At 41.8% G+C, this 12,479-nt stretch overlaps 1 protein-coding gene across 2 annotated transcripts in view; it reads right to left on the bottom strand.

Annotated features, from left to right (window-relative positions):
* The window catches only part of map3k14a (mitogen-activated protein kinase kinase kinase 14a), a 60,013-nt gene that overhangs the window by 10,027 nt on the left and 37,507 nt on the right, over window positions 1–12,479 (bottom strand). For both annotated transcript variants that reach the window (XM_020510192.2, XM_048614562.1), the window contains exons 2-11: window positions 9,711–9,941; window positions 8,854–8,923; window positions 8,233–8,455; window positions 6,881–7,525; window positions 5,696–5,833; window positions 4,351–4,480; window positions 3,085–3,216; window positions 2,753–2,851; window positions 1,881–2,044; window positions 1,122–1,281 (exon numbers count right to left, since the gene is read on the bottom strand). In XM_020510192.2, coding sequence (XP_020365781.2) covers window positions 1,122–1,281; window positions 1,881–2,044; window positions 2,753–2,851; window positions 3,085–3,216; window positions 4,351–4,480; window positions 5,696–5,833; window positions 6,881–7,525; window positions 8,233–8,455; window positions 8,854–8,923; window positions 9,711–9,927 — 1,978 coding nt within the window. In that variant the 5' untranslated portion in view covers window positions 9,928–9,941. The remainder of the gene's footprint in view (window positions 1–1,121; window positions 1,282–1,880; window positions 2,045–2,752; window positions 2,852–3,084; window positions 3,217–4,350; window positions 4,481–5,695; window positions 5,834–6,880; window positions 7,526–8,232; window positions 8,456–8,853; window positions 8,924–9,710; window positions 9,942–12,479) is intronic.

Here is a 12,479-nt window from a genome sequence, read left to right as displayed (position 1 = left end):
CCCTATGGGAAAGAAATATGGCTGCTCACTTTTAGAATTGTATGCACTTGGAACCCCAATTCTCTCAGTGCTGCAGCTTTCTCTATTTAAATAATATTCAGCTCCTTCGCTCTTCACACCAAGTGCATAACCTCACATTTTCCCAAATTACATTCCACCTGCTAAAGCTATTGCCTCCTCACCTAACCTGCATATATCCCTCTGTAGATTCACTGTGTCATCCTCACTTACTTGCCTTGCTACCTATTTTTGTATCATCGAAAAGCTTGGTGAGAGTAAATTCACTTCTGTCAAAGTCTTTGATATAAATTGTAAACAATTTTAGCCCCAGCCAATACTTGCTCTGATAATATTTTCCAATGCACAGACCTCCAAGGTACACTTCACCAACAATGGTCCTTATCCCTAGACTCAGACTGACATTTCTTACTGCATCATGTAACATTATCTTATTGCTCAAGGTTACTGCAAAGTGAGACTGACAATTGTCTGCCACTTGAAGGCAGCTCAGAGATACAGACAGAAGGCAAGATGAAACTTGGTTGAGAATCTCCCCTCCCCCGACCACATCCCAACACCAGCACAGTTCGTCTCCGCCTGTCCGTCCTCCCTGGACTGACCTATCTCCTCCCTAATTCCCCACCTCAACTCACCTTTACTGGCTCCATCCCCGCCTCTTTGACCTGTCCGTCTCCTCTCCACCTATCTGCTCCTTTATCCATCTTCCATCCGCCTCCCCCTCTCTCCCTATTTATTTCAGAATCACCTTCCCCTCACCCATTTCTGAAGAAGGGTCCAGACCCAAAACGTTAGCTTTCCTGCTCCTCTAATGCTGCTTAGCCTACTGTGTTCATCCAGCTCTAGACCTTGTTATCTCTTACCTGAGAATTTGCAAACTCACTTTGGATATTTACTAACACCAGGAAGAGGAGATTTTCATCTCATTGGGCAAGACAGAGCCCAAACCCAGGTGGTGGAAGACACAGACATCCCCTGGGTGTTTTTGCCAATAATTGAGGATTTTATATTTTCTTTTGTCCTCCTCAAGCTCTATTTTTAATGCAACCATATTCAGCTTCAACTAAAGGAGGACAATTTGTCAGACTTCAACTTCTACTTACGTTGTCGCAGTATAGCTAGTGCTTTGTGCACCTGGGCATGGAGTTCAGACACTGTAGCTCTGCATTGTGGGTCTTTCACCAAACCAGCCCTGATGACATTAGCCGTGTGTGGACTGCACGTGGGTGGGATTTCATCCACTGGAGGATCTTGCGTCACAATCTGTTGGGAAACAAGTCAGGAAGGCAGTGGCAATGCATAATCGCATTAATAACTGTGGGATACTAAATTTAAAAACAATTACTCAATAACAAAAAATATGATTTAATTTAAAAAGTGCTCTAACAGAAGATGTGTTTGACACAAGCTGACTAAAATTCAGAAGGTTAACTGGCAAGGTTAAGTGTCAAGATATCATTTAGACTGTTATTTGAGTGATGGGAAATATTCACATGGACCCGAGCCACTGTTTTCTGTGGCAGCACAGAACGAATCCAGTTTCAGTGCCAGAGATTGAGAAAGGGCATGGAGGAGTTTTGGGAGTTTGGCAATGCTACAATATTCTTTCAGTTGGCTACTGCAGAGCAATGAATAAATGCTTAAGCTGATTTGGGCTTCAGTCTTCATTGTGTCGAAAAAGTAAAAACAACTGCTTAGCATCTCTCCATCCAAGTCTAGGATTTTGGCAGTTCAAGCTTGGAGAGTCATGCACACATACTCCAATTAATATGGCATGGTGCTTCCTCCCTATAAAACTTCGCCCACTGGACTCATCAGTTATTGTAAATTTTGCTATTCACCGTTTTAAACTTAAAACTCACCTTAAGCAGCAGTTGATTCGTGGAAATATTTTTCCAGGGGTGACAGCCAGTTAACATGTGCAGCATCATACAAGCAACACTCCAGCTATCTGCTCTCACACCAAACCCATGACCCGCAACAACCTCAGGGGCCATGTGTGTCACTGTACCCAAGCAGTGATTGCCTATAGAGAGACAAGGAATTAAAACACATTTATTCACTAACAATTCTATCAGAAGCATGCTGCAAAAGCAGAGAAGGAGCTGTATCCAAGCGGTACAGAAGGATTTATGGACTGCCCACCTCCACTTGGGATAAAATGAAGACAAGTTCCGACTGACTCAATCAAACTGCTTGCAGATGGAGTATGTGCCTGCTCTCAGATATTCCTCAGTAGGTGCCTGCTTTCAGCTGGATTGTCTGAAAGGTGCACCATGAGGTTCTGAAGGACCGCTTCTCTAATAACTCTGCACATAATAGATGTGTTTTACTCGTAATCCAACACAGGAAGCCACTGAAGAACTACTTTCCCCTGAAACCTGGCAGTCTAAAGACATTCTGCTCTGGCTTTCCTACCTGTAGTTCAGCAGCCTTAAATAGTGGCCCATGAGTCTTGTGGCAAAGTGATAGGCCTAAAGGTCTGGGTTCAAGTTACTCCCTCAGAACGTGATGTACACAGAAGTGTGTGTCGTAACAATTCAACCACATAATTGAAATAGACTTTTGAGGCCCATGATAAGCTGCTATGAACCGTGTTTCACAACAGTCCTCATACTGTCTTCTTCCAGTTCCTCTCCCATCTCCGCTTCCCCGCCTCCATGTCTTTTCTGAGCTACTTTCTTGTTAAGATCCATCTCAGTGTGTCCAACCAATCCATATAATTAGCTCTTACCATGTGGTGTGCTCTTGCCCACTGATCTCAATTGTGTTGAATGTCCAAAGTCACAAAGATAAACCTCCAAGCCCCTCTGCGATATCAGCACATTGTCCGCTGAGGAACAGACAACACAGCAATGGTTAACACTGGCTAGATCAGCGGTCAGCGTGCATTGTCCAGTCAAGAAAATAATGCTCACTTTAAGACATTCAATAACATCAAAGGGATTGCAACAACAAAGATCATCTTATGATGATGTCTAAATTAACACTGGCAATGACACATCAAAAGTATATTTCCTGATGGAAACTTGAATCAACAGCAATGAAGAGAGTGGAATATGTTACCTTTAACATCTCCATGCACAATTCCATGTGAGTGTAGATGTTCCAGTGCTTCCAGGACATGTCCTGTGTAATGCAGAGTCAGAGCTTCAGGAAGAGGTCCTTTATTCACTATTAGTTGTGCAATGGATCCACCTAAAACAAGCAAGAAATCTCACAAATAACATTCCAGGATATGTACAAAATACATTAAAATTGTTCACATTTGGTGACACAATGGATTGTACAAATTGAGTAATCACTGTTACCATCTGCTGCGTTATCCGGTGATTGGACTAAACCAGCTGACTGAGATTTTCCACATCCCAGTCTACCCTGGACTCAACCCTGATGAAATGTGGACTTAACTCCAGAGCCGGTCCAGTTGTAGCAACATGGACTGTCAACATTAATCATGACAGAATAGATCGAGGCAATCAGAATAACAAAAAGCAATGGCTTTATAAAAATCTGAACTTACCATCCCTAACTACCAAGTGGCAATTTATCTTGGATTCTCTCCTACTATTGATTCTAATGCTTTTTGCATGAAGCATCCTGAGGGAGGACCACAAGCCTCACTTACACCAGCAAGAAAGAATGCCACATCCATATCTGATCAGCCACATAAGGGCTGAATGGCAGACCTCTCGGCCATTAGGTGTTAGTAATGAGGTCCCACCTTGCCAGATGCTGCTGGCCAATCAGAGGCCAGGAACATCAGGACTACAATTGTCTCTGGAGGCTTAGGCCCAACACTGAAGGGCAGCAATGGCAAGAAGGTTAAGGGAATCATGGGATCGGGGTGAGCAGACACTTAGGTAGCTGGTGACTTTAAACAGCAGGCAGGCTGGCCACCTTGACTTCCCTGTCAGAAAGGCTGACATTTTCCTCACCGGCCAGGAAGGTGGGTACTGGTGAGGAGTTGAGGCAATTAACTGCTTATTTAAACGCTTTAATTGGCAGTCAGTCAGTCAGGAAGGCTGCCCATGGACCTTCCCATACAGAAATTAATTGCTGAGGTGACAGGAAAGGTGCGGGCACCTTGGCAGTGCCAACTTGCCCAATTATTTTCCCTATTTATCTAAGGAGAGCAAAATCCCTCCATTTGTCAGTTAGCACATAGTATCATATCACATCAACTCGCAATATATTCCACATACAGTCCCCTTTCAGGGTAGAACATTAATCCATATTAACTGCTTGAATGCAATAATGAGCTGGGTAGAATTGGTGTGCGGACGATTCTGTATTCTGGGGCTGGTGTTTATAACAGGGTTTGCATCTTACCTTGAATCAGCTGCATAAAAAGAGTGATCATTTCCCCTTCTCGTATTCCCCCATATAATGGAACTATGTGCCGCGAGTTCAACTTGCTCCAGGTCAGCAATTCCTGTGGCTGAAAGTTAGCCAAGTGAATCTGAAAAAGGAGATTGATGGACAATGCATTCTCAGACTCATTATTTGTTTCTATGTTATGCTTATATCAAGGCAGAACTATCAGACTGAAATCTAGGGATTCAGTGCAAATAGCACCATTAGTACTGTTCTGTAAATTAGGAGTTGCTGAGAGGTTAACATCATTTGGTTGCTTGTCTTATTATGAATTAAACAAGAAATGCTATTGACACACACAAGTCTTACAAGCGAAATATGGTAAACTGGAAGAGCTGGAGAGTTTCACTGCCATTTCACTGCTGCAGAGCAGCACAGTGGTTAGCACTACTACCTTATAATGCCAATGACCTGGGTTTGATTCCACCGTTGAGCGACTGTCTGTGTGGAGTTTGCACATTCTCCCCGTGTCTGCACGGGTTTCATCCGGGTGCTCCGGTTTCCTCCCACAGTCCAAAGATGTGCAGGTTAGATGGATTGGCCATTGCTAATTCACACATAGGTAGCAGGCTAGGTGGGTTAGCCATGGGAAACGCAGAATTACAAGGATGGGGTGGGATGTTCTTTGGAGGGTTGATGTGGGCTGAATGGCCTGCCTCCACACTGCAGGGATTCTATGATCACCCTGGACAAGAATGATTTGCTTAATATCAGTTTTATTTTAATAATGCCATGTGTATCAGTTTCTCAAAGTGTTCTCCATTCTGCCACAAAACTTTTAAAGATCAAGTGATTTAGCCACACTTTCTTGCCCAAGGCTCCTGAGAATACTGTGTGGCCAAGTTATCAGTACACATTACCTCCCCATCTATTATTAATTTGGTGATATCTTGTCAGATATAGTATTGAGTTAGCCATTTTGTACACAAGTCTTGACAGCAAAGCTGTCCAACTGCGGAGAACAGCAGAGCTGAACTGAGTCCTCTCCTTGCCTAACTTGCTCACTTCGACAGTGTCTCACTTAACCATGATGAGGAGCCTTGCTCAATTACCCCTTCCTTAGAATAGAGGTATCTAGCAGAGACGCTCTGGTCAAGATTTATATAGTACAGACTGGGGAATCAGAAATGGGGCCCTCTTGGTCCGTACAAGTGAACTGCTCACCATATAAATGAACTGAGATGTAATGAGTCAAACAAATGGTTTCTTTCCATATTGTACTCTAGTCAACTCTTGACTCATTTGACTACAATACTGCCTAGACATTTAAAATATAACAATTCCAAGTGTACAAACCTACCCTTTTAGCAGCACAGGTGAAATCAGTCGAGTGATCCTTCGCAACATACACTTCCCCAAAGGTTCCAACACCCAGAGGACTGGAGATGAGCGACCACTGTCTGTTTTCTTTGTACTCAGAGTCCACAGGTTGCAATTTCTGAACAGTGAAAATGAAATCCATTTCAATGCAGGTTTGATTTATAAAAACACACAATGTCAGCCACAGAAAGCTTCCACATTTCAAGATTCTAAGCCTCGAAAGCCTACTATGCTACTGCTAGCAATGATAATGCAAACTACTCCTCCTTCCTCAAACACTGAGAGATACTCTCTTCAAAAGAGGCAATAGCTTCTCAGCTGAGTCAAGTGTTGGCTTGACCGAGTTTATCAGTTTATGCCCTAGAGTTAGGCATTTATGTGGGCTGAATGAACCCACACATACCCAACCTGATATTCTAATGTAACACTGGGGATTGACTTAGGCACGATCTTCAGAATGAGACATGAAATGAACATCTCATTTATTTAGATGGACAGAAAATCCCATGGGACTCCACTGAATCCAACCATGGAGCTTGCCCTGGCCAATATTTATCCTCAATTGCTGCCACTGATATAAGTAAACAGGCTCTTCATTTCAATAGCTGGTTGTCAGATCTATTGTGCAAACTGGCTCCCTCATTTCGCTACAATTCAAGAAAGAACTGAGACACGACTGTTTGGGAAACCCAAGAATGTGAAAGGTACCGTGTAAAATACATGTCCACCTTTTCTCTTTTAGGTGTTCTGAATATCACAGACCAGTCAGAACCCATGAGAAATGGTAACCTACATCGCAGCTCACACCATTCAATGTCCAATGATTAGGAGGTAAGTCAACGCTTAGGTTGACAATTCAATGGACAGCTCCATCAAAGGCTTGGAAGAGAGACCGCACTGTTCTGAAGCAGATGGAGTAGACACTTTCAACGGGACTCTTCTGGATCTATTAAATGGCTTCCATTGCCTATTCCTCATCTCAATTAAGAGTTCGATCTGGGTTTAGCACATGAAGAATCAGAGGCGAAACCTACTTGGAATAAGAGAAGCTTTGAGCTTTGGTATTCCAGATACATCAATGTGTTAAGTGAAGACAATATATCAGACTGGATTAGCAACATTACGCTGTGTAACAGCATAATTTAGTATCTTGAATGTGTTTTACCTCATGTTGAAGGACACCTTCGTTGGTTTCTGGAAGCTTTTCCTTTTGTTTCCACCTTTCCGAGTAGTTTTCCCACTGTAGTGCATGATTTCCCAAGTACATTATACTGTCAGAGATCACATAGCCCTTCCTAGCATCAGTGTGGCTGGTAGAGAACTGTGGGGGAGAGGTCTCTTCTGCACTGATTGAATCAGGAATCCGTATTCCAGTGTCTCCTCCCTCATCATTGATGTAAAGCATAGCTGCATTATTTTTCAAACATAGTTCCTGTTTTTTAAATGTCTTAGTTGGATCAAGCTGGTTTAATTCAGGTTGTGGAACTGAGTCCATGTGTAACTTCCAGTCTAAATTCTTGGCCACTTTTGGAAAAGCCATGTTGTGCACATGGCCACCATTCTTCATGGATGATGAGGGTATAGGCCTAACGTTAGACTTCTTCACTGTGTTTTCAAAGTTTTGAATATTGTAGAATATGTTCTCAATCTTTTCATCTTCACGGAAGCGGTTCTGCAGGCCCAACCCACAGAATCCGAGGGAATCTCTCTCGGCTGTGCGAAGGTGAACTTTTTCAAGCTCACAACAGCTACTGCCACTGACAGTGGTACTGCTGCAAAAGTCGGAGGTGCTGTTGTCAGCATCGTCTTCCTGTAAATACAAAACATGACACTTCACTACCACAGGGATCGAGTTCCATTATAAATCTGTAAGAGGCCTCCAGAGTCTAGACTAGAATCAGCAGAGACCACGAAGCTTGCTTCAATAAAAATGGTAGGCCATTGTTTGTCGGCTTAGGATGAACACGGCAACAGAAGGGTAGAAATGTATTATCAAATACGTATCAAACTAGATGTTGTGAGAATTTATGATGCCAACCTGTCCTGGAGTCTCCAGGAGTCAAAGGTTAATGTCCCAGCTACCTCAGCAAGCAATCCTAGAGAAAGTTCATAGGGTTACTTTAAAAACATGTCAACACCCCTCCCCCTAATTTTATTGAATGCTTTGGCTAATCGGCTGTTTAAAAAGTTGACAAAGGTGAGGAATGGGTGGAAGAAAAAGGTTGTTTTTCCGTCAGATGAAGATCTTCTGACAGAGTCTGTCCTCTTTTCTGGAGAGGACACAGTGATAAGTGAAGTTACGTATCAACTGAGACGTTACTTCTGTTTCTCTGTTCACAGGTGCTGCCTGACTAGCTGAGTATTCCCAACATTTGCTGCTTGGCTTAAGTGACAAATTGGAATCCGGAGTTCATTTCTGGAAACTGTAATCATTGCTGAAGAGCACAGTGTAAGCACACAGAGGATAAATCTAAAACAGGAGTATAAAGAGAGATTCAGAGAGAGGCTACCACATACTTGTACTGGTATAGGAGGACAGCTCTCCTGCTCAGGAGTCTTGGATCGATTTTGTGAAGCCTTGGTCTTTCCCTTGACCTTATGTTTGGATTTTCTCTTCCCACGCTTCCTTCTGGGATGTTTATTAAGTTCATGGTCCTGTTGCATCCGGGGCAGCTGCCCTTTTACGACCTTTGCCACATTATTTGGAATACTTTCTAAACTCAACCTTTCTGTATGGTTACTGAAGAAACAAAAAATATATGGTCAATAAATAAGTACTGATGTGATTATTACTGTGGTATTCTCACAGACTTCAGTTTAATTTGCACAGCCCACAGTACAGTACCAACTTAAAATGATACCTCTCTCAATCCAACTTTTCATGTCTACATACAATTATTTTCAATGTAATTCTTAATGTAGACAGGTTTCTGAAATTTGGCTTGCATTCCCTTGGGTTTAGACGCTTTCTTCTAAATATTTCTTTCACTATTAGTAGGCTAATCACTCAATAATTGTGTATAACTGAGTCACTGTGTTATCCCATCACGGATAACTTTTGTCTAGTTCCAGGCCACCCCTTCTCCTTTGAGCAAGGAATGACTATATTGAAGCTGTATTTAATCAAACACTCATTACCTGTAACTGTTAGGTGTAGCAATAAACTGCGGCTTCTCACAACTGGGAATGAGCTTCTGGTTCCCCACACCTAAAAAGACAAACATAGAATCTGTTGCACATTGCACAAAGGGTGTCTGCAGCGAATGCTACCTAGAAGTACCATATTAATCCAAACAGAGGAAGCTAACAAAACTAAGTTTGTCAATCGTACTGGGCAGGAATCAATTTCATCGCGAGTTATTTTGGAAGTAGGGAGCAATTCTCGAACAAATGATATCTAACTCAGTAACAGATAATTCGTGTTCAGTGACCAGCTACCTGCTGACCCAAGGAGTAGCTTGTTATTTTTCAGCATTTAGTGAATTATATTTTCATACATATTTCTAATTCCCTCAATAATTCTTTTCCCCACTCATCCAAAAGGTTTTGCTCCAATCTATATTTTAAAAGTGACTTTGTACTTGTAATTAGGTCATTCAAAACCCAAGAATGAATGTGAATGCTTCCTCTACAATACAATGCTTCTGTCATAAAGGGAAGCAGTGGGTGTGCCCTTGAACATCAACAACCCACTGACTGATTATTGCAGTTGACACAATAACAAAAGATGAGTTAGGATTCATTTCTGTTTCCATTTCAGAATAGATCCTTATAGTTATACAGTTAACAATCTTTAACCTTTTAGAAAGAAATAAAATCACTTGAGAACAAAGGCATGCTTCTTGACATTTTCAGGGTTTGGCATCTATGAGTGTCACTGCCATAGAATGAAAAAAGTGCTGACATGTCACATCTTCAGTTGACTTCTACAAACTCTCTGCTCAGTGAGTGATGCGATTCGTGCCTAATGCAACACAGTAGGATTTTCTGCTTACCTGTCGCCTGTGCGATGTATGAATATTTGCTTCCATTTTCATCTGTTTCTTGTTTTGCCGTTCCTTCCGTTAAAACTTTCTCTGGGAGGCACATCTTTGTGCAGCGCTTGTATTCACTGATCTCAGACCTTTTGCTCTCCATCTGGCTGATTGGGAGCTCCTGTTGGTCCCTGATGTCTGATTCAGCAGTGTGTCGAGATGAGTGTTTGACTGCCATTTCTTCAACTTGATCTGGAATGCAAGCAAAAAAATAAAATTCCAAAGAAAGGAAAATAAAATAAAAATCAAAGTAGGAGTTCAATTTGACTTCTTAGCCAAGTGATGAGTCACATCAACTGGGGAGGTACCAATCTGCAGTTGCAAGACATGGAATCATGCCACATACTGAGGAGGCCATGCAGCCCATGATGGCTCTGCCAGCTCTTTGAAAGGGCCATCCAATAAATTCCATTCCACTGCTTGTTGCCAACATTTTCACAACGTGTTCCTCCATGCAGCATATATCCAATTCTCTTTTGAAAGTTACAACTGCATCTGCCCTTTCCGGCAACATATTCCACATCATAACTCACTACTTCAAAAAAGATCTCGCTTTTTTGCAAATTATTGTTAAGTCTGCTCCCTCCAATTATTGATTCTCCTGCATATGGAAAACAAGTTTCTTCTTACTGACTCTAATCCAAGCTGCTCACCAATTTTTACACCTTTGTTATCTTTCTCCTTATCCTTTCTGCTTTGAAGAAGTACAATCCCAGGTTCTCTACTTCCTTCGAATAACTGTGTTCTTCATTGTAAGATAGAGATTGTCCAAACACTATTTTCTCACAGCTTTTTTTAAGTCTTGCTGAGATTTATTCTCTGTATTCAGGGTTTGATTTAGCTGTTAATTGTTGTCATTTTACATTGGGAATTCCCAGCAGACATGCCTTGTTGCCAATTTCATACCATGTTGTTTCATAACAGGAAAAACATGAGCTCCTAATGTGCTACTCAGCAAAGAAGTAATCTTGAGCAGTAGTTACTGTCAGACTGTTACATTTTAAAATACTTTGCAAAGAAGTATTGCAAACATAGAAGCATTGCCCTCAAACAGCCATGAAATAGTGACTCAAAAATCTGCTTTTAACTGAGCTTCAGTTCAACATCTCATTTCAAAGATGGTACCACCAATATCGCAGAAGTGCCTTTGTGCCCTGCTGGCGTGCCTGCCTATATTTTGTGCTCAGGTTCCTGCGTAAAACTTGGAAAGCAAACAGAATTTGGATAGCGCCAAAGTCTCATCCATTGATGAATTAAATAGGCAAATTTCCACACTCTATCAGCATTCCTTATTAAATAACCCCAACGATAATAGTGTCCAGAGTATTAATGTATGGCATCCTTGCTGCCTCACAATATCCATCCTTCACACACTTCTTTTCGCTACTGTTGAAAGTCAAAAGACTTAATATTTCACATCTCAGAACAACTACATTTGGAGTGTAGTCACTGTGGTAACTTAAAGAGATTTGGCAGCGGACTTGCACACAGCAAGATCCCACAAGGAGCAATTAATCATTAATCTGTTTTGTGTGTTCATTGAGAAATAAATGGAGACCTTAACGAGCACCCAGTATTCACAGGCAGGTCTACAACTTGCCAAAGACAGTAAAATTGAGGTACTCAACCATCATTGATAAGGGGTTGTTGGTGCTTGCCTTTGGTTCTGCCCTTTTACTTTAGCCCTGGGTGGGCATGGACCCTCAGCTCACCTATACAATTCAGCTGTGCAATTTGACATTGTTTAGTAGCACAGATCTTCTTGTCCACAGAGGCAAGGAACTGTATGTTGGTGTCTCTTGTGTGTTCAGCTTATCTGTTGCTGCCAAATTTACCAGAAGTTCATCCAGGCTAATTTGGCACAATAGCTAATGTGTTTTGTTCCAGACTGATTTCCACTGGGAAATATATTTTTTCCACCCAGTGACACATTGAGTTTGCCTGAGCTACAACAACCAGGAAAAAGAAAGTGTCAGTTTGGAATCTTAGCCATAACAGAGTTTGCTCTCCTCAGACAATGCCTCAGTGCTGTTTGGTTATCGAGAGTTATGGTTCCCATTCCCAAGTGCTATCTAATGGCCCCTGTCAGATTTTTGGCACAATGGGGTGTGTTTGGATTTGGCTGTGATGCCCCTGCTGTGGTGCACCCATGGCACTCACTGTCCTGACTCTCAAATAATGATCATTTGGGCAATATACAGAGGATAGTGCACAGCTAAAAGCTCACGGAAATGCTTGACTACAAGGCACTAGGTACTTCAGGGAAATGAAGGGAAAAAAGGAATCAAGAAAATAGTGTTACACAGTCTTTACAGTACCAACAGGCCATTTGGTCCAACAAGCTCATATCAGTTTACATGTTCCATACAAGTCACTTCTGTCCAATAGAGTTAGCTGTGCAAAATATGTTTGCACAGCCCAATCTGCTCTTCTCACAAAGATGTCTAAATTTATCAACTTATCAGTCTCACAAATGCATTTGCTCAATAAAAAAAATTAATGCTGACATTTCCATTTTATTTTGGTAAATCTGCACAATAGCTCAAAATTGAATACTTTAACACTAAGACCCATAAGTTACTCTTAGGGTTGGTGGCATAAACCAGATGATGCGTGGACTGTCACTCACCCAAAAATGATTCTTAACTGGCACCCTGCAAGAGAAGCCTATATGGCCACTGTGAATTATTTAATATCCCTCACCTTCAGCCAGCCTGTGGTTTCTATGTA

Source organism: Rhincodon typus, chromosome 30 (genome assembly GCF_021869965.1).
Source record: "Rhincodon typus isolate 14 chromosome 30, sRhiTyp1.1, whole genome shotgun sequence".
Taxonomy (NCBI): domain Eukaryota; kingdom Metazoa; phylum Chordata; class Chondrichthyes; order Orectolobiformes; family Rhincodontidae; genus Rhincodon; species Rhincodon typus.
The sequence above is the reverse complement of the archived record's forward strand: the minus strand, read 5'-3'. Positions and strand labels throughout refer to the sequence as shown.